This window comes from Leuciscus leuciscus, assembly GCF_965113295.1.
Source record: "Leuciscus leuciscus genome assembly, chromosome: 13".
Taxonomy (NCBI): Eukaryota; Metazoa; Chordata; class Actinopteri; order Cypriniformes; family Leuciscidae; genus Leuciscus; species Leuciscus leuciscus.
Window position 1 is genome coordinate 39,219,382 of NC_138737.1, and position 23,408 is coordinate 39,242,789.

The window sequence follows — 23,408 nt, forward strand, 5'->3', positions numbered from 1 at the left end:
ACACGATTTTTTTTTTTTTTTTTAAAGATGATTCGCACGGACAAATAATTTATAATAATAATGCAATATTACATTTAAACAAAGTAATTTTGATTTCATGGTAACTTTGAAAACCCAAGAGCCGGTTTGTCTTTTCGTTCATGATGGAGAAGAAAACTAACTAACTTAACTGACAAATTTGTCAGAAACGCTACTCGATATTAATAACTTGTTTAACTGTTTTAGAAAAACAATCCTGCTTTTATTGAATAGGTCCGATTTTATAAGCCGTGCTGAATTTCTGAAGAACAGCGCTTGTGCTCTTGTAATATTGCTTAAATAACACAATCCCAAGCCCTGGTGTCATTGAACTATTTCAAGAATCAAGCCCTGAACAAACTGTTCCTTTAAACCTCTCTGAGTGAGTGTGTGTGTGTGTGTGTGTGAGCTGAATGGAGTGTCGTTTTTCAGCGCTTAACTCCTCCTCTGCATTCTGCTCGTCCAGCACACACACACATACACACACACACTCTCGCGCTGCTGCGTGCTTGCGCATTCCCCATCAGCAGCTCAACGTACAGGGCAACGGAACCTCTTCGCGTCCAAACATAGCGTTTTCAGAGACCGTTGATCAAACATGACGGTGGTAATGCAAAACGTGGAAGAAACGAGCTGATTTGAGGAGGAATCTGTGTTTCACGCGATTAAAACACGTCTTTCTGTGGGATAAGAAGAGACTACGGAGGCGCCGCGACCGTTGCAACTTTTGTTCACGCGCATTTAACTGACGGTTGCGTTTCTTTTTTTTTTAAAGAAAAAGTGGCTCAACTTTTGGCGCTCGATTCATTCGGTCTTTGTGGGATGTAGAATCGGGTGAAAATACTATTTTATTTGTGTGTGTGGTAAGTTTTGTCGGGACGACAAGCTGAAGAGGACACAGCGCTTCACTGGAGTTTGTTGCAGGGATACCGATGAAACTGTCGAGCTTTGTGTGATCGCACGTAATCATGGACAAATTGGATTTAAATTCATGTGTCAAGGATTATTTCTGAAATATCTCGTGTGTTTCTTCCCGCACTGACACGTTCTCGTGCACTTCAGAGTCAACACAAAACTCTAGATTTTGTAACCGTTGCAAGACGCTCGTAAACATGCCACAACTTAACGGAGGTGGAGGGGATGAGTTGGGGGCGAACGATGAAATGATCTCATTCAAAGATGAGGGAGAACAAGAGGACAAAATCTCCGAAAACGTTTCTGCCGAAAGAGATCTGGACGATGTCAAGTCCTCTCTAGTGAACGAGTCGGAAAACAACAGCAGTTCATCTGATTCTGAGGTAAGTCAGACACAACCGCATGTTGACAGACACATGGATGTGGTTGTTGCCGACGGAAAAATAACTTTTCTGCTTTGTTTTTCTCCGTTCCTCGTCTTGTCCTTCAGCAAACCGAGAGGAGACCTCAGCCAAGACCTGATCATGAAAGTTATGAGAAAGCCCGAGAGTATTTCGCCGAGGGTAAGAGCTCTCTCTGGTGCTGCTATGGCAGTCCGATTTAACAATTATTCTTTGAAAAGTAGTTTCTGTTTTTGTTATTACTAGTACTTTTAAATTACTTGGAAGTAATCTAACTCTGACTGGTATCTTTTACAATTTCACACTGTACCTTTTTTCCCAAATAGTATAGTAACTATTCTTCCGATATTTTAAGTATTTCTATTACCTATTTTTTAGTGTGCACACCACTTCCTAAATCAGTTTCAAATCAGTTTTTTTGTTTGTAAAAGTGTTATAATTTAGACTAAAGGTAGCCATTTGAAATAAATATTATATAGTACAAGTATAAAAACAACAAACCAGTGAGAGAACGAGTGTTACGCATAGTCAAGACTGCAGGTAAATGTGGCCTAAATCTGTATTCATGACAGTGTGAACCGCACAAACCACATGGAATCTGAGCTTTTCGATTCTGGTTTGGCCACTTTCATATGTGGTATTAAATCAGAAACAGGTCAGATTTTGCAGTGTGACCTCAGTCTGAACAGTCAAATCAGAATTCAAGCGTCTTTTAAAGGCACAATTCTGAGTCACTTAAAAGATTTTACATGCCCCACGTTATCGAGACAGTTAGAAAGGTAGTCAGTGGAAGGACATTAATATGTCAGGGCTCATAAGTATTATAGTGACAACTCTATATTCAAGCAAAACACAAATGTTTAAAAATTCTGATCTCTTTTTTCCCAGCCTTGTCTTTGTTTTAATATTGCCTTTGCATAAATTCGCAGATCACAAGCGCAAATAAATAAATAAATCACAAATAAATAAACGCGTAATCACTTACTTTAATGTCCTCTGTGTTTTCTTCCTTATGACATGTCTTTTTATCATTCTTTTGATCTGTTCTTTTGAACATCATGATCTGTTCACACTGGAATCTGATATTTGCCACATTTATAACAACAATTTGAACAGAAATACAAAAAAAAAGAAAGAAAAAGAGTAGGGATGGGAATATAAATTAGATACAAATGCCTATTTTTATGACACTCAGTGTAAACAATTACTTGTAGAAACCATTAAAATACAGTGTAGTTGGAAGTTAATATCGTAACACGGTTATACGTAGAATTCAATGGTAAAAATGTGAAGTTTGTCACCAGTAGCAATGCTACTTATCACTAATGACTACTAGTGTTTAATGAAGTTACTAGTTAATATTGTATTAGTTACAAAAATAAGTATTATTAGTATCAATAATGGGAATAAATGTTAAAACAGCTTGCCATACTTGTTCTTTACTTAAAATGTTTGTCCACACATGGATCCCTAATCATTCCTCTCTCCACTGTGAAGCTTTGAGAAGACAGCAAGATGGAGGATTTTTTAAGAGCCCACATTATCCAGGCTACCCGTTTCTAATGATCCCAGATCTTTCCAGTCCTTACCTGTCCAACGGCGCGCTGTCTCCGAGCGCAAGAACGGTGAGTGCCATTAAACACACTATCTGTCTCTGTGCATCTCTTGAGTTCAAGAGCCAGTGAGAAACGTCACGTGAGAGTTTATAATGGCCCTCGTATGGACAGAAACCAACATATTTCCTTATTAAGGATCCCTGGTCAACCACTTTTGTGAATATTGTATGGTTGTCTCCTTCAACCACATCTCCTTTAACCACATGTCTACGGTTTTGACCATTTTCCACAGCCACCTAGTTGAGAGCATAACAAAAATCAGCCCCTTTTCATGGAAATTGAGTTTTATGTTTATGTTTTTATTTTTGTAATTTCATGTTATTTAAGGAATATGCATGTGGATTGAATTTAGACTTTATTTTTGTAATTTCATGTTATTTAAGGAATATGCATGTGGAAGTGGATTGAATTTAGACTTTATTTTTGTAATTTCATGTTATTTAAGGAATATGCATGTGGAAGTGGATTGCTGAGACTTGATGTCATTTTAGCATTAGTTCAAATTTGAGGCTGTTGAACTTGTTTAATTGGTTTTAATTGTGTACTCTAGCTGTTTGACTTGCATTTGACAGATTTGCATTCATTTATTTGTAGTCCAAGAGATCATGTTGAGTTATCGCCAGCGTTTACTGGATCAGATTTGCCAAAATCGCGTGTCTAAAGTGTTTCAGCCTCACATTTCGCTGAGGATTCCTCATGTTTGGCTGTAAAATGGTTGGCTAATTGATCTAATACCCAGTGAATCTAATTTAGTGCTGTCTGCCACTGGGCTGTAATTAAGCATTTTCAGACTGCTTGTTTAGCTTTCTTCAAAATAAGATTAGACTGGCCGAGAGAAGAGATCTGTCACACTGAAACTCTATCTGGGTGTTCGTTCGTTCTTGTCCGAGGGCTGCCTATAGATGTGTTTTGAGTTTTGTGTTCACGTCTGGGAAAGGTTGACTGCCCTTTTAGCCCCAGCATTGGGTCTTTTCAACCCAATTTGCAAAGAACTCAGCAGGCATTCATGTATGGCTTTGCTGTGGCGTTATGCGTCAGCGCTCTGCAGAAAAAGAGAATGAACGGTTGGTTCTTTGCACAGAAAAAAAGGAGAACGGGAGTGTTTTTTTGGGCTAAACCGTAAGCCATCTCCCCAAATCAACACGTTTTACAGCCATTGTTTATTCCGAAGCTCAAATCCTCCTGCTTTACTCTGAATCGCAATGTGATTTGATTGGACCCGGCCAAGCGTTTGAGCGAAAAGTTTCGATTTTTCCCCCCCTCCTTCCTCCAGATACTCGTGCAAAGTTTTACTTGGCCTCTCCGTTTCTTTTCACTTCTCCGTACGAGCTCTCCCTCCTTCCCAATCCCTTCCATTCAATTCCTGAGGCGTTAGTCTTACATTGTGATTCTGAGTGAATGCTGATGGCTTCATTGGGATCTCCATTGGCCCTCATTAGCCTAATGGCTGCTCCTTACAGACTAGATGCATAGTAGCAGTGGTACCCATGTCTCTTTTGTTCCTCAGCCTATAGTGTGTTGTTGTGGGAAGAGCCTATTTCTTAAATTACCATGGTTCATCCCACCCATAACATCGCCTCGGGCTGTACCTGCAACTCGCAAACTTGTGCAAGATTTCCGCTATGTTTCGTAAACCATGGCCAAGTATTCGCAGACCCATATTTGACTCAAATGTTGGGGAATTACGTCAATGTCACGAGCACAGAAGCCCTCTGTTACCACCACTAATATAATGCGCATTAAAGAGCCAGAGGCTAATATGAGTTAACTAGCGAACATTCAGATGATGTCATTCAGGATAAGGATTATAACTTATTTTAATTCGTTTAGCTGATGGGAGATGGTCAAGAGATTTCCCACAGTAAAATGGCACCGCAACCGAATGCATCCGGATGTACATGTGAGACAAATATCTAATCTTTTCCCTCATCGTGTTTTGAAAAAGAGGCATTTAAAACGTATTATTCCGTAGTATTGGAATAGCAAGTTCATAACCTCCAGAACCCCAGAGCATATATTATCTGAAAGTTCCTGAAAACAGATCATCCCGGAGTAAGAGATATCTCCGGCTCTCGTGCTTTTAAGCCTATCGGATCTATCCCAGTGTGTGGACCAAGTGAAATGGGAGGTCATCGAGGCAGATGGGCTTAGCCTGTCAATCGCCACCTCTAGAGCGAGCTGCGCGTCAGACAATGAGTAGTTGGCATACTTCAGATATTTACACACTAATCTTAAGCTCTCGCTCAGACAGCCTCAGTCACAGCTGTCAAAACCACATAAGGAAGTTTCCAAACAAAGCTGAAGAACTTGAAGGAGCCCGTCAGAATCTGGACGATCTTCTGTGGTTACGCTCCAACTTTTACACGCATGCACAAACGTAGATTATGTTTGCCAGGAATAAGCATAAGTCTTTTGCATTGAGAATTTGAGTGATTTGACAATGTCATCCAGGTGTTCGATAGGTTCAACTGTTTTTAACAGTAGTCTGAATGTTTTGTGTAAAGTGGAGAATTTGGGGAACTGAATATAAAAGAGAATGTTCTTTGTCTGGATGAAAGCCATTAAACTTTCACCATGGGATGAAAGATTGAGTCTGTTTCAAAAGAAAAGGTTTTTTCCCCAATAGCAATTTTCCTTGTCTGAAATATTTTTGGTCTCTTGCCTTTTATATGATGCACTACATACATACATACATTGTATTTGTAACAGTGCAAATGCAATAAAATTGGTCTCCGGTTCTGTGAGGTTTGTTTACATTTATATTTATTTACACTTTCCTAACCAAACGACTTGTTTGGTCACTACTGTATAGCACACAAATCATGTTACAGGTATCTGAGATTGCACGGCACTCAAAGCAGGCCTTGAATGCCGAAGTGAAGCCTAAAGCAGTCGCAAATAGAGTAAACTTCTAATCATGTCACTTCTAAACTAATATGTACAGTTCTTGTGCTGTTGCTCTGAAACCCCCGAGGTGGAATTGAGAAGCTCCTCTGAATTCACAGACTTCATGTAATATTTATAGTTTTCTTCTGTTGTGTGTAAAAAAAAAAAGGGAAGAAGTAAAAAAAAAAAGCCAAAGGGAATGTGCAGTTTTGAATACCTGTGGTTTTAGTAAAGGAATACAAACAAAAGCATTCTTTACTTTTTTTTTTAACATTCTTCGACGTACAAAAACACTTTACATACATTGAGGTTATTGTTGTTGAGGGACAAGTTACATCATATTAATTGTATGATGTGCTTTGCAATAGGAACTGTTGTAATGACAACATAATCTTTAGATGGATTGGCTAGCTGTAGTCTATTTATAACAAAATATTAAGAATTGAGTAAAAATCTCCATATATTGTTTTACATATATTTATTTTAAATGGATTTTTTCACATCTGTTTTTGAACGCAAGAATCTGTCTTATGTAAACATGGCAACACTGCAACTGGATGATTTTGTTATTTTTTGTTATTTTGCTAGTCTGAAATATCAGTCTGAATCTGTTGGTGAAAAGTGGGTGTGTGTTCAGACCCACACTTTAATTCAAATCACTAACCTTGAATGCAATTGTGAATGCTGAAGACCTTCAACACATCAATGAAATAAATTGCTAAAAAAAAGAAAGAAATTGCCACCCCCACCAAAACCTGAACTTTTCTTTAAGTGTTTTGTGGCCTTACAGTCAGATCCTCACAAGATTAGCCAAAGCCATTGAGTTCAGTTCAGACCTCATGCTTGTTGTTTGATATTTTTTATCTTCACATTTCTATTCAGCTAGCAGCGAGGACAACCGTCCAGCTAACTTTAAAAAGCGGTGTGTAGAACCGAGTTTGGAGAAAAAGAGCTGAATAGAAGACATTAATAAGTGGAAGATGGAAAGAAACAGAGGTATGAAGTGACAGAAGGGAAAGATGTGGGGAAATGCAGGCGTGCAGATTTCCCATAATTGATTTAGGGCCTGTTCGGAGCTGACATTCCTCAATAATCCGGTGGGACTGTTTTTAAGGATTGAGTGTGTCGGCCAACCAGCTCTACTCTTCTCAATGCTTGTCACTGAGATGAATGCTCAAGCTTTGCCTGAGGAATCGTCTGCTTGGGGCTTGTGTTGGAAACAGAGAGAACTCGATATATTGAGTATTCAGAGTATATTTACAATGCATTTGTTGGCGAAATAAAATTAAGCCACATTTGAATACTTTAATTTGCTGTGGCATTGGAAAGATTTTAAAATCCTTCCTTGTTTTGTGATTTGCGGGCATATAAAGCAAATTGAAGTTTGGTGCTCACTTGGGCGAAATGAGTTCGAATCCAGCTCGCAACATGTAAAAAAAAAAAAGTTACATTTAGTCAAAGATAATCTCATTACAGTCGTTGTCCTGTATTACAACGTCTTTCCTTTCACGCCACAGCAATGCCTCTATTCATTTCAGTGACAGGTTTTGACATGCAGCGTTGTAAACGTACTGAATGCATTCAATCCTAAATGTTTTTCAAGGGCCTGTGGCGGTTTCTAACATTGTATTTTAATGCACATTTACACGCTGAAATGATTTTCTGGTCAAGTCTTCACTCTCCTGGAAAAGCCATCGAAGCACATGGGTTGTAATCGGTTTTCAGACTCTTTTTTTCATTCAATTTCGGTCTCTACCCCCCCAGTGCAAAAGCTTTCAGCACAATCCCATGTTATTTTAACGCAGTCAGGTTTTGGGCCCGAGCGTCTACAGAACAAGGAGCCGAGCGACTCGCCAAACCTCGCAACTGTGGCTTTTGTGTTGCGCCGCCCACACCGGCAAACAAACACACCTCAGTGGAAACGCATTTTAAACTGTTTAGTCTTGTCTTTTGGGGAAGAATAGCACAGGGCAAACTCGCACACAAACACACACTTCTGTAATGCCTGAGCATATCATCATAGCTCATGCCACATGTGTTTTACGGCATTCCAGGTTTCCCCTGGGCATTTTTACACATTCAGGTTTTCTAACTCTTAGCACTTAAAATCTTCGAGACACGGTTGAGTCAATAGTGCTATTGTGTGTGTGTGTGTGTGTGTGTGTGTGTGTTTATTTTTTAAATATCCTGTCCTTGTGTGAGTAAACTGTTAGTGTGTGTTAGTGGCCCTACCTGTTTGGTTCCAAAAAGGGAAAGTTGTCGTCATTTACGCACCCTCATGTCGCCCATATGATTTTCTTTTTCCCACCAAACACAAAAAGGAGAACGTTCTCTCTGCTCTTCTCTAAACAATGAACTTGAATGGAGATTTTTTTTTTTTTGCTTTCAACTTTAAAAAATGACAAAAAAACAAACAATAGTGGCTTGGAATATGTCATATGGACTATTTTATGATACTTTTATGCTGCTTTTTTGTCATTTTTGGAGCTGTACAGCCTCTGGCCACTTTCACTGTATGGAAAAGAGCAGCGTAAATATTCTTCTAAATGTCTGCTCTTTTGTATTCCATGAAATAAAGTTTAGACTCGTTTGGACTGACGAAGATTCAGTCATCATTGTTGAGCTGTCCCTTCATGTCTTCAGTCTCCCGCTGCTGCAGTGATGAGTGTGTAACTGTAACTTCAACAGACTGATCATTATGGTTATACACTGACCGTGTGTGTTTGTTCACCAGTGAGCGAGAGAGAGAGACAGATCTGTTGATGGCGATCTTAAAGGTAGTTGCCAAATGTTCTCTTTGTTGATGCTGCGATCACAACTGTGTAAACAGTCTCGACTGACTTCTACATGGTTTTTTTTTTCAGCCTTAAAAACAAGCAAATGTCATTTGGCAAACATTTGACTTTTGTCTGAAGGCACATGCGTTGGCTTGATGTTCATTTGTGTACTCAGCATTTTTGTTCATGCTTTTAATTTTTCCATTGATAATAAATAAATGGCTGCAGGGAACCAAAATGCAGTGTGTAATATGTCATGCTGTCTTAAGGCCCCTAATTTTCACATCCTAATATATGTATATAGCCTATATATATAATTTTTTTTTTTTGTTCACTGGTACTTTTTGGACCTTTTGGAAAATCCTCCAAATTATGCCCTTTTGCAAAGTTTGTTTTCATGCTCTGTTTAGTTTCCGTCTCTACGAAGCCCCTCCTTCTGAAAAGCATGGTGTGATCTGATTGGTCGGCTAGACTAGTCCTTTATTTTGCACATAGCTTGGGTGGGAATTATTTAAAAGAGGAATATTGTGACTCTTTAAAACTCAAGTTTCAGGGAGTTCAGAAACAGTGACACTGGTATAGAGAATAACTTCCGCTGGAGGGACTTTGCAACTTTTCAGAGCTTTTTCATGCTCAAAACAACAACATTACACACTGAAGAAGGATGAAGATGGAAAATGGCATAATAGGTCCTCTTTAAGATGGGTCACAAGCCCTGGTTTTGGAAATGGTTGCTGGTTTTTAGCCGGTAATTAGTTGGCAAGTAATTAACATTTTTTGGTTGAACCATGCCTTGGTTTCACGAATAATGAGGCCCAATGAACACGTTGCATTTCTGTCCTTCACAGCCTCATTTTCGACCGTCTACTAAGTTATATTTTTGCGCTGGAGTGCTGAGATCCTTTGAAAAGACATTGAACAAAAACAGTGGTGGTGAACTTTTTCTCGTTGACCTCTCGCATTTGTCTCACATTATGTTAGATGGTTAGGGAGTCGGGATGTTGAAGCGTCTAGTCCAAACATAAGCTCTCTATAAACCCATCAACCATTCAACTCGTGTCCTAGAAAAACGATGAGTGCATTGCGCGAGCTCTATACTCTTTGAATTGTGTGAAACACTGCCAGCCTTGGCCTTCCCTCCTCCTTGCTTTCTCTTAGGAGAACGGGAGTTGGCGTCAACCCCTTCTGCCACCCATAGCTTGCCCATCATCCCTCCCTCTGTTCAGTCCCTGCCATTACATATTCTGTTTATAGCCTTCACTGGCTTTTCAAGCGCTAGGCCCTTCAGGAGAGATTCGACCCCCCGTGAGGACTGGCGAACACACTCACACACACTCTCGCTACGTTCAGTGACATCAATGAAAGGCCTTTGAAGCTGCTTGGGATGAGCGTGTGTGTATAAATGTATTTTTTTCATCAATTTATTAATCTGAGGCAGGCGCTTCGGAGTCGGCCAGGTTCAGACAGAAGGCGCCCACTTTAATTCCGCACTGGGATGTTTTTGACAAGACAAGTTGTTTATCCGATCTTTAAAGTTTCTCTCGGACTCTCAGCGGACGGTGGTGCTGATTCCCACTAATATGAGGGAATAGTGTTGAGATACAGTAGCTTGAGTTTTCTCTTCGCCTGAAACCAGCGGTTCGTAAACAAGTTTGTAAACAAACTCTGTAGCATTCCTACCTGGGGTTGATATTTGTTATATATTAGGTCTCTGGATGATGAAAGCGGTATGTTGAATTGCAAGGAGTGGTCACATTTACCATTGTTCTGTCAATTTTTGCAGGTGAAATGCAGTTATATCAACAGGAATCCACAATGGGATATTTTGTGTGAATATGCAAGATTGTCCCATTCATATTTTAAATCGGGTTCAAGTTGGTCATGTGTATTCGCTGTGTTGATCAACAGAAAACAGCTTGGTCTGAATTTTGAGCTGACTTTTTTCCCCCCAGAATTGCGAGATATAAACTTGCAATCGGGAGTTATAAAGTCAGAATTATGAGATATAAACTCGCAATCGTGTTATAAAGTCAGAATTATGAGATATAAACTCGCAATCGTGTTATAAAGTCAGAATTGCGTGAGTTAAGCTGCAATTGCATGTTATAAAGTCAGAATTGTGAGATATAAACTTGCAATCAGGAGTTATAAAGTATGAATTGCAAGTTATAAACTCACAATTCTTGTTATCTCAAAATTGTGAGGTATGCACTCGAAATTGGGAGTTATAAAGTCAGAATTGTGAGCCGAGTTATAAGTTTATATCTCGCAATTTGGACTTTATAACTTAGAGTTGCGCAATTGGGAGTTTATATCTCGTGATTCTGAGAAAAAGCAAGATTTAAAATATCACAATGATCTCTTAATTGTTTTTCAATCACGGTGAAAACAAGCTTTCATATCTCTGTGATCTGTGCTTCACACACTAGCCACGTTTCCATTACCCTTCAAATTGCGCGAATTGAAAGTACGGCCAATAGAAACACGTCAATTTCGCAAAAACTCATATTTATCGCAAAAAAGTTTTTACGCTCACATGAGGTGGTTTTTCAGGCTATTGAAAAAAGGAATATTTCACAAAACTGCAATGGAAACAGGTCACCTGTATTTTTTTACATGTCACCTGACGTAGATGACGCGGTGTGTTTGGACAGAATACGAGACAGAGTTCTTTATTAAATTCATAAAAGACAAAAGAATTACAGGAATACTGGATCCTAAACCTCAAATCAATGCCACAATCAAGACCTGGAAGCAGAAATGAGGGAGAAACACCCAGAAACACCTCATATGAGCCGCTCACAGTATAAGGGTCTTTTCTTACCATTAATGCTTGGAAAACACACATACGTCTCCTTATATTAATAATAATGGCCAGTGCGACGGCTGAGATATACGTAAACCTCCCAACATCCGTCGCCATGATTTTTGTAATGACTCGCGAGAGGAAAAAATGAAGTTTTAGTCGCATAACATCGGTTTATGGAAACGGCGTCATGTCGCAATATTTTTTTGTCGACATTTCGAAAAAATCGCCAAAGTTTTGCGCAAATCTGTAATGGAAACGCACCTCCTGATACACTATAGACAATGGACCTTTTTTTGTCTGTGAAATTTGACCAAAATTCAGCTAATTTGACTTCAGATTAACTCAGTGTTAGTTTTGCTCAGTTTAGGGGAGCTGGCTAAAATCAACATTAGCTCAGCAAATACGCCCACTAACCGCTATGATCTAACATTAAAAATGAGGGCTAAAAACAGGACGAGCGCAGGAGGACGCAGGGATTTGAGAGACTTCATTACTGCGGGAGTTGATTTGTTAGTTCAGTGTCTATATTTGTTAGCTGGTGGTGTAGTGGGTGTTTTCAAACAGTTTACTCCTTGCTCTTGAAGACCTGGCGTCGTCTCACCGGTGGAATATTCCAGATGCGTTCCGGCTAACGGTCTGTGGAGACTTCTGTGTGAGAGTCATGCTTTTAGTGACTGCGATCTCAATAGTGACAAAAAGTACTTTGGAAATCACTGAGTTTTGGGTGAACTATCCCTCTAAAATCTTTGTTTGCAACAAATTAAAAATGGAATCTTAAATGTTTATTTATTTGTTTGTTTATTGAAAAGTTATTTATGAATTGTTACATTTTCTAATTATTGAAAAGTGCTTTTTTACTTTTGAAAACATTGCATTATTTATTTTCATTTTAAGTGGCGGAGTCTTCTATTAAAAATGAGACTCTGAGCAGTATTATTTCTATATTATATTATGTATTAATATTTTGAATGACCTTTTATTTTCATTGTCATCTTTATTCGTTTTTAAAAATGTCCATTTAGCTTTAATTTTTATAATTTAGTAATTTTTCAGTAGTTTTTTGTCCAATATTTAAATCTTTTTTCAGCTTTATTTAAATGAAATGCTTTCTTTTTTGAAGGGTGTTAGTTGACAATAACAGCACTGGCTGTGAGGGACCCAAACACATGTTCAGTCATGTCTTACACCCTCATGAGCGTTTGCCATTGAGAACTCATATACCTAAGCACCAGCTCTACACAATGTGGAAAATGCTTGGGAAAACAATGCGATGCACTTCACGAGATATCGCAGCTGCTCACAGGTCAAAAATAAAGCCGACCATGATGAAATATAGGCCTGTTTTTCTGTGCATGTCAAACTAATACTGTCTTGTCACGTGCCCTTTAAGTATACAAATATGCATGCATGCACTTATCATATGTCCCACTAATACCCACTTGCCCCTCGAGGTCTTGTGGTATCAGTGTTACGCCTGGGTCAGATTACACGATTTTTTGTGTGTGTTACGATAGTCACTGTGTCAGATTACGCGATTTTGACTCCTAAAATCTTGTCGTGTCGTGGACAAGAAACATGTCAGACTATACGTTGCTTCCCGACCAGTCATTGTGTGCCGTCTCACACACACACACACACACACACACACACACACACACACACACACACACACACGCACTCACTCACTCGCACACACTCACTAGAACTCGCTCGCTCACACTCTCTCACACACACACATTTACTCAAACTTGCTCTCTCACACACACACACACGCACGCACACACACTTTCGCTCACACAAACACATTCACAAACACACACACTCTCTCACACGCACACTCACTCACACACACACACACACACACACACACACACACACACACTCACTCAAACTCGCTCGCTCACACTCTCACACACACACACACACATTTACTCAAACTTGCTCTCTCACACAAACACACTCACACACACACAATCACTCACTCTTCCGGTCGTGTAGTACCGGATATTTAAAAAAACATGCTAGTCTTGTTATCATGAAGCATCGCAGACGCTAGTCGTTTGTCGTCCTCTATGACACACTATACGAGATGAAGCGATCGAATCTTGCATCCCGACGCCCGTTATCATTTACAAATCCCCACGACATCCTCCGTCAAACGAATCGTGCCAAAATCGGGCTAAAATCGTGTAATCTGAACCAGGCATAGACCAGGCTAAAGCCCCGTACCGGCGGGCCAAGGTTAACCCCCCGTGTCCTGGCGGGTGTGGGGGTCATCCGTCTCTCTCCAGCGTGATAAGGGCTCTTCGGCTGATTGATAGCAGGGCTTCGCACCCCCGCGAACACACCGGGGCCCCTCCGGATCATGTGTGGCCCCTCACGTGGAGACCAGGGTTTTATTTCACATTAAGAGCCATCAGTGCTCTTAAAACCAGAACACTAAGTGCTGGAGTGTACGCTAATAAAATCTGATTGTGCAGAAAGAGAGCGAGGGAAGGGGTGGGGGTGGAGGAGGAGGAGGAGGAGGAGGAGGGGTGGGTGGGTGGGTGGGTGGGTGGGTGGGGGGGGCAACTCCCAACCAGACCTTCATCAGTCTGGTATTCCTAGCAGATGGTTTCAGTTAAAGCTTAGCGGAGAGAGTTGCAGAGACGAGCTGACATGCTGCACAGTTGGTGGGTGGAAGGAGGGGAAAGTGATAGTGGAGATAAGGAAATGAGTAAAAAGCTGAAGGAGAGAAAAAGTGGACCGAAGGAATATTAAGCGTAGTTATTTCACATTTGCATGAAAACAATTAGATGACAAAGTTGTTTGCAAATGAAAATTTCTAAATGAAATAAATATATTATTGTAAAAATTATTTTATATCGGTCTGTATCGCTTTTTAGCAGGGATCGAACTGATCTATGTAATTAAATGTGTACCTTGAAATGCAATGTAAGTCACTTTGGATAAAAGCGTCTGCCTAATGCGTAAATGTAAAATGTAATTGCTCGGATTTCGTAATGATAATATGCTACATAATTTAATTTAAACTACACTACCCACAATCCTGAAGTTTCCAAACACCTTGCCTTCCACCAATCAGAGAAGTTGCTGTTGCCTTAGAAATGAGAACTGTGCCAAAACAGCTCAACAGTGAAATACCCATTCCCATGATGCATTGCGAATGATGTTTCCAACAACTCATAGACTACTACTCCGGCTTTTAAATGTTCTTGAAGTCTTTTATGCTCACCAAAACTGTTTTCAGTAAAACAGATGTATTGTGAAGTATTACAATTTCAAATAAATAGACGTTTTATTTTTATATTTTTCAAATGTAATTTTATTCCTGTGATCAAAGCTGAATTTTCAGCATCATTACTCCAGTCTTCAGTGTCACATGATCCTTCAGAAATCATTCTAATATGATGATCTGATGCCCAAGAAACATTTCTCACTATTATCAATGTTGAAAACCGTTTTTGCTGCTTCATACATTTGTGGATTTATTTTTCTTCTTTTAGAATTATTTGAAAATTCAAAAGAACAGCATTTATTTGGAATAAAAATCTTGTGTAACATCATACATGTTTTTACTCACACTTTTGAGCAATTTAATGTCCTTGCTGAATAAAAAAAGTATTAATTTTTTTAATCTTACGGACCCAAAACCTTTAACAATAGTGCAAATTTATATTTGACAATTTTGCAATAAACCTTAAATAAACAATGTTAACAATACAGCCTTCTATATTTTTTAAATGCTTTTTTTGTTTGTTTCAAAACAAGGTTTTTAGAGTTGCCAATGGCGTAGACCGATTTAATGAACACTCTCAGAAAAAAAGGTACAAAAGCTGTCACTTGTCCCTTCAAAAGGGTTCTAATATGTACCATTTAGGTACAAAAATTTACACCTTTGGTGCCAATATGACCTTTTGAGGATTAATATGCACTCTTTAGGTACAAAGCTGTACCCTTTGAAAAGGTATTGGAGCATGGAGCAACCATTTAAGAAAATAATGCATAAACATTATTTTAATGCACACAGTATGCTCAACGGCACTGTGTTTAAAGTGTGTTTCAGGCCTAACAAGCCCCAGACCTCTACTTTCACTACTATCTGTGCAGGTTGTCATATGAAAACACGGCCCTTGGACACAGTCACGTCCAGATGAGGATCTCTGATCACTATCGTGTTTGTTTTAAGGCCCTTTCTCGGCCCACGGGTCAGACGCGGGCCATGAAAACACCCGAGTGCCGTGTCACTGATATTCTCCTGTAAAAGACAGCTGAAGCACAGCAGTGCCGGCATGCTGACGATAAGACGACACCTCCAACGTTACGCGTGGAAGAAAGAATGAAGCTATTCTTTCCCTCTGGGTTTATTTGTTTTGTCTTTGCTCTCGGTATCGTCACAAGATATGCCTCTGTGCTCACGAATATCCTCCTGAATATCCGGTTCTGTTTTTCCTGCTTCATCCCCGACTCCTTCCCCTCCTCTCCGTGCAACTCCAGATGCAAACGATTAGCGAAGTTTAACAAGGCGGCTCCAGGCAAGACACTTTGCAACAACAACAGTCCCAAACAGTCGACGGGCTTTCAGTGCAGCGTTACAGAAGGATCAAATCGTTCTAGTCACCGTTTCCATTGGATGCGTGAGATCACGGGGATGTGGTTGTGGATCCTGCGTCACATGGGATGACATCACGGGACTCTTGATTTGATCAGTGTGACTGGGGTGAAATTAGGGCTGCACAATTAATCGAATTTGTAATCGCGATTATAATTACGGATGCCACAATTATGTAATCGTTCAAAGGCACAAAAACAAAAGGAAAGTCCACTTACATTATTCTCTGTGCTTAAGATGTTACAATGATATAATAATAATGTTATAATGAACATTATAACACTATGCATATTTGTATACTTTGGTCTGGTTTCTTTAAATAACTAAAACATGAATATTTGACATTTGAGGCTATAGAAAAGCAATCAAAGTTTTTCAGGAAGATTTATTTTGATATAACAATATGGGATGCGGTCACTTCAAACACTGGCATAAAGCTATTCAAAACAACATTCCATGCAAAATGTGATGATTGTAATTAATAATCGCAATTACAATTTCAAGGGAATAATCGACAGTTATGTTTTTTGTCATAATCGTGCAGCGCAATGCGTCCATTAACTAGAGTAACTCCCCTAGACAACATCACAATCAAACTGCCATGAAATACAGACTTTGTTGCTTTTACGTAGGGGTGCAACGGATCAAAAAACTCACGGTTCGGATCGTTTCTCGGATCATTTTTCGGATCAGCAAAAAAAAAAATTGGGGGGGTTTATTAACACTTTTAAATTATTAAATTAAAATATATAAAATCAACTTAGTGCACAAGGCATAATATCTTCTTTTTAACATAATTAATGAAAAACAACTTAAAGTGCAACATAAAAAGATCTCCTTCCTTTAAACATGGACCAATGCTTGATGTGTTTCCACTGTCATATAGGGCTGTCAAAATTGCTCAAAAATGACGTTCGAATATTCCCTCTAAAAAAAAACATAGGCTATATTCGAACTATTCGAACATCTGGTTGCGCATTTTGTAAATGACACACATTACGTCAATAACAGGACAAATTAATACAAAGAGACATAACTACTTGTATAGGTAGTTTATTTAAGTTTAAGCATATTTGACAACGTATTACCTACACAAAAACAACTAATGGCCAAGACCGCAGACCTCTTTCTCTCTCTCTCGCCCTCACCCTCATGCTGCGTTCACACCAAACGCGAATAGAGCGTCTGGCGCGAGTGATTTCAATGTTAAGTCAATGTAAAGACGCGTTTACGCGTGTCTGGAGGTCTTGCGGCGCGAATGAGGCGTCACGCTCTCTGCGGTTCCTAACGGTTTAAATGAACAAATGTTGAGTGCTGATCAAGTGTTTTGTGCTAGCAATTTAAGGTCGCGACTCTTGTCCCAAATATAGCAGGCTTCATTCAGTGATTGAAACAAATATTATTAACATTAATTGAAGTTTTACAGTATATAGAACCGACATTGAACGCTCTGACCAAGCTGTGCTGTGGTAAACATGGAACTTTTCCTTGACATGAAACGGTAAATAATCAAACCAGTGGAAGCCTGCAGACAGTGCATAACAATACTGTATCTAACCTACCCTATTCATGCAATATCTATTCAGTCAGTACAGTAGCCTACACTTTAGTAATGTTTCTGTTTAACGTTAAATAAAATGACCTGTCCCTGACCCCTCTGGCAACGCGCCCACTCACAAAGCAGACAGCCGGGCCTCTGCTACCGCGGGCGTGTTTTTCCACATTCGAATATAAATTTTCACATTAGATATTCTGTTTTTTAAAACTATTCGAATATATATATTCTAATTTAGAATATTCGTTGACAGCCCTACAGTCATATGGCTTTCTTGTGCCACAGTGCCTATACACACCGTCACGGTTTTATCCACTAACCTCTTTCCTTCATCATTATATTTGACAGGGAAGCCAAAATGCTCCTATACAGGGGATTTAAATGACGCGGGGCGTTCAAGCTCCTCCGTTCCTCCGCTCGCCATGACCACGCTGTGTGTGGACTGAACATGCGCACAACTTTCTTTTTTTTCATAAATCAATCCGCGGATCACGTGTGTGCCGAACCGAAGATATTGATCCTAACGGATCACGGATCAATGATGATCCGTTGCACCACTACTTTTACGTTTGGTTCGATTGCTTGGTCTGAATCAGAGTTCGATTACTCTCCCCTGTTTGAACCTTAGTGTAAGTTAACATCGATGTAGAATCCAGCAAACTGTGTAGCATTGCTCACAGAACCAGGGTTATTATAGTAAAAGCCCCCCTGAGGTGAAAATTACAGCTTTTAATGTTGTTTATGTGTCTATGTGGTGTTTTTAATGTGCTTTAAGACTAACCATGTGTAAATGCATCACACACATCTTGTCAATACTGATCCCAGACAAACGGACTCCTCCGAGGCCCTGTTTACACCTGGTATTAAGATCGGATCACAAGGAGACGAGGGAAACTCATTCCCGTTTACACCTGGTGTTTTAATCCGTCTCTTCTGTCCACTTTCCAACACTTCTGTCCTGATTTCTTCGAGGGGAGGGTCTATGGGTGAGTACATGTTTGGGTTTGCTCAGATCTTACGATCTAATGGATGAAATAAGCTCACGATATTAACATATGAATGCGTCCGGAGACGACGGAGAAACACACGGAGAGCATCAGCTTCAGTTTCTGCTCTTCAAACCAAACTTGAGTCTCAGGCAACAAAGTTTAAATCCCATCTGTCTATCCGTCTATCTGAATCAAACTGAGTCGGTTCAAAATGAATCAAAACGAAAGAGTCAAACTGAGGACTTTTTTGCAAACTGGTTTGACCTATTAGATCAAAAGAGTGAATTATTTCCATTTCTACACAGCTGATAGAAAACACGCAGTATGATTGCTGAAATATTGTCCGGGATAATGATTATGGTCGGTATATAATAATCTCCTTTGAAAGTAATATTAGTCATAATTTACTGGGACACAGTGGTATTTCACTTGGGTTCGTGTCCTGGTTAAAAGGATTGGTGGCCATCTTGGCAAGCAAACGAGTACAGTTCTCATCTACTTGAATGACAAAAGTGCACGTCAAGATTGTTTTAATACCATATTTGAAATCATATTCAAATCCGAGAACAATGGAATCATACATTTAGCGTATTTAGCTCAAATCATGCTTAACAAACTCATGAAATTTTGAGTTCGTCTTTTAAATTTGGGTTTAGCATGTGTGTTCAGGCCCTGGGATTCCCCTCACACACACACACACACACACACACACACACACACACACACACACACACACACACACACACACACACACACACACACACGTGACACTCCATTGTTCATTTCTAAGATGGATTTAGCCTGTTTTTGAGTTTCTAAGATCATTTTAGCAAAGCAGGAGTGAGTGTGTTGGTGTGTGTTGTCCACACAGCACTTGGGAATGTATGCGTTACGTTGGGCTGTAAAGAGGAAAGGACAGTGTCTGAGTGTGTGTGTGTTGGCAAGTGCAGCACTGGTAGTGAATGGGCTCTTTGAGTGTTTTAGACTGGCATGTGTGACAGGACAAAGAAACCAGAGCAGCAGCTCAGAGTCTTACAGCTCAGGCCTACACACACACACACACACACACACACCTTACTCTCGTTTAAACTTTACTGCTTGTACTGCGTCTTTAGTTTGTGTGTGTGTGTGCATGATTAGAATAGTTACTTTCACTCACTTAATTATATAGCCTCAATCTTGGATGTAATATCATACAAACATGAAGTCCGGGTGAATACAGTATGTATGAATAATTATATACTCATATGTTTGCCATTGGGCATTTTTAAGAGTCATTCAATGTGTTTTGAATGTGTCATTCAATTGTTTACTTAAATACTCATTACTGGTGTTATTGATCGAGCATGATTCGTCATGTGCGTGATTCCAAAGAAGAAATTAAACAACTTTACATCGTCTGTCTCTGAAATTACTTTTTTGTATGATATCTCAAATGTTTCCTATTTTCCTATATTCATGAATATTAATATTAATATTTTAATAGATATTTCCAATCCCTGATTTTATTATTATTTTCAGGCCAGCCATCTGTCAACATTTATAGCATGCAACTTTTCACATTTTGGACTGAATCAAGACCTGATGGATATAATCAAATACCTTCCTGAACTCACATAACATCCTGCTTCACTCCAAAATCATATGAAAATAATTAATATAGACTGAAAATAGCCAGTTTCATGTTGATTCATGCTTATTTTTTGTGAATATCTTAATACTTTTTTTCTTTTTTTTGCTCTGGAATCTTTGAACAGCATTTATTTTAAACAGATTTTTGTCACATTATACAGTCACTTTTGATCAAATTAATTCCTCCTGGCTGAATAAAAGTATCAATTTCTTTATAAAAAACCTTATCTAGGCTATCCCAAGCTTTTGTACAGGTTTGTAATAGTCTTTATAATCGTGACTTTTAGCCGATTAGTCAGACAATATTTGGCGACTTTCTGTTTTGAAATATTTAAGTAATATTTAATGTTTTCGAGATGTTTTAGGAACACGACACCGTTTTCAACTAAAAACGTAAAGCAACGCCTCGTCCGGTCACATCTGGACAGAGTTTGTCAGACAGTAAATTAGGCTACAGATTATATAGCAGAATTGTTCTCTAGTCTAGTGTTCAGATGTACGTAGCCGATGCACACCGAGTGTGTTTCCCTGTTTTATGTTCTTAACGTTCAGTTTTTGCATTTCTGTGATGGATCCGTTTTCCTGGATCTGTTGTTATTTTACATCAATAGCTTTAAATGTTTAACTAACAAAGTTAAGTGAGCTAACTTCTCAGAGCCTTTATAACAAACACATTGTATTTTCCTTTGGCCAACTTTCATTTATGAAACTTAAAATATAACTTCCACAAAAATTTGCCAAAAATAAACAATGCATGTCCGCCATGAAGTAAACATTTAATTTTAGCATTTCATTTTTAATTTAATAAAAATAAATGACGTAATGTAGATCGTGTTCATCTGCCTATAATTTAGCGTATTAAATTAGGGTTGTACGATATTGGATTTTTGCCGATATTTCGTTTTGGCCGATACCGATATACATGTAAACAACACCATACATGCAAGAGCTCTCTTCCAGCACAGACACACAAGTTATTACACACACATAATCAACACATTATCTGATCCTCAAGGCATATCCGCATAATGTTTCATATCGAGACGATGCCGATTATTAATGGTAAAACTTTTTATGCGTTTTGGCCATTCGTTTACAACAACAACAGCCTGAGAACACAAACCTTTGAAAGCGGGTTTCATAGTACCAAGTATTTGAAAACAATACCATTATCGGCTCTGTGTAAACTACAAAAACAGATTTGTGAAACGGTGATGCCATGTGTATTGTGTTCAGTCCATCAGCTTATTGTGTAGATTTACTGCACCACAACTACGACTAGCAGAGACGCCACATTTACATACGCCACATTCTAACATCACTTTTTGTAGTTGTTACGTCGCCATCTACTGGCCTGGCATGATAATGACACGATGTTTTCAGTCGTTCTTGCAGATCCATGTGAACAGGGATCAACAACATGAAACTTCTGAAAAGTACCTTGTTGTCGTGTAAACGTCCCCTTAGTTTGTAAGATTATAGCACACAAGCTCATGAAGTTGAGTCAGTGGGAACACACTTGTGTTTTATAGTTTTTCCCCTTCCAGTCCCCTGCTGTGTTATTACTTATATTAGCTTAAGCTCAGTAAAAACCCTAAACAGGAACAGCACTGTTTTAATAACAACTCATTCCTCTCTCTCTCTCTCTCTCTCTCTCTCTCTCTCTCTCTCTCTCCTCTTTCTCTGTGTCTGTCTGTTTTTCTCCTCTTTCTTTAGCTGTTAATCTCTGACATGTTTCGGTTAATGCAGACTTGTTGCCAAACAAATGTGATTAAATGGCACAGAGACTTTGACCCAGAATTGGTCTCACTGAGTGAGAATTCACTGCGGGGAATGTAACACCTCATAGAGTCGAGTCTTGCTCTGGTGCCAGCGGCTCGCTCTGGCCCTGTACGTACACACACACACACACACTCACTCACACTCTCTCTCTCTCTCACTCAATTTCAATTTCAATTTCAATGAGCTTTATTAGCATGACTGTGTAACACAATGTTGCCAAAGCATCAACATATATATAATAATTACAATGAATATAAATAATAAAACAAATGTATAGATCATGTCATATGTACAGTAGCATATACAAATAGATAGATAAATAGACATAATCTATCTTCATAAATGAATATATACATTGGGTCTCTCTAGCTGACTCTGGCGTTGTGAATAGCTAACACATATTTAGCCGCTAGTGCAGCTGTACTATCATCTTCTCCCAGTAAGAAGAACAATTTTTCAGTGTCACTCACTCACTCACTCACTCACTCACTCACTCACTCACTCACTCACACACACTCTCTCTCACACTCACTCACTCACTCACTCACTCACTCACTCACTCACTCACTCACTCACTCACTCACTCACTCACACACACTCTCTCTCACACTCACTCACTCACTCACTCACTCACTCACTCACTCACTCACTCACTCACTCACTCACACACACTCTCTCTCACACTCACTCACTCACTCACTCACTCACTCACTCACTCACTCACTCACTCACTCACACACACTCTCTCTCACACTCACTCACTCACTCACTCACTCACTCACTCACTCACTCACTCACTCACTCACTCACTCACTCACACACACACACACACACAAACACACACATGCACACTCACACTTTCTCACTCAATCACTCACACACTCTCTCTCTCTCACACACACACACACACACACACACACAAAAACACACACATGCACACTCACACTTTCTCACTCAATCACTCACACACTCTCTCTCTCTCTCTCTCTCTCACACACACACACATTCACACACTCACACTCTTACACACTCACTCTCACACACACACTCACTCACACTCACTCTCTCTCTCACACACATTCTCTCTCTCTCTCTCTCACACACACACACACTAAAAACCTGGTGCTCTGCTTTAGCTGTCAGTCACTACTTTGTTTGCCCATTAGGTTAACGGTGAAAGGTCAAGGTTCAGGGTCACATGCTGAGTGTGTTTCTCAAGACGTGTGTCTGAATCAATCTGTCTCTTTAAGATGGAACATCCACATAAATGTTTGTTTTTTTTGTCCTCCACAAAGCCTTTTCCTGAGCACAAAGCATGATGGGTAGAGACTCACAATGAATTGACTAATCTCTGTAAACTTTTCTGCCATGTATCGGTTCACGGCGGTTCAGCGTTCCTCGTTTACCGTTTTCTAG

The 23,408-nt window shown here is 39.4% G+C and overlaps 1 protein-coding gene and 1 long non-coding RNA gene across 2 annotated transcripts in view; one reads left to right on the forward strand and one right to left on the reverse strand.

Moving 5' to 3' along the window:
- The first annotated feature begins 492 nt into the window (after window positions 1-492).
- tcf7l1b (transcription factor 7 like 1b) overlaps window positions 493-23,408 on the forward strand; it is a 75,615-nt gene continuing 52,699 nt past the window's right edge. The window contains exons 1-3 of the mRNA XM_082188743.1: window positions 493-1,316; window positions 1,424-1,496; window positions 2,832-2,959. Of these exons, the coding sequence (XP_082044869.1) occupies window positions 1,131-1,316; window positions 1,424-1,496; window positions 2,832-2,959 (387 nt within the window). The 5' untranslated portion in view covers window positions 493-1,130. The remainder of the gene's footprint in view (window positions 1,317-1,423; window positions 1,497-2,831; window positions 2,960-23,408) is intronic.
- On the reverse strand, window positions 6,702-13,910 carry LOC309513127. Its single transcript, XR_014211329.1, has 2 exons — window positions 10,746-13,910; window positions 6,702-10,703 (listed from the first exon to the last, which is right to left on the reverse strand). It is a non-coding gene; the product is annotated as an uncharacterized lncRNA (long non-coding RNA).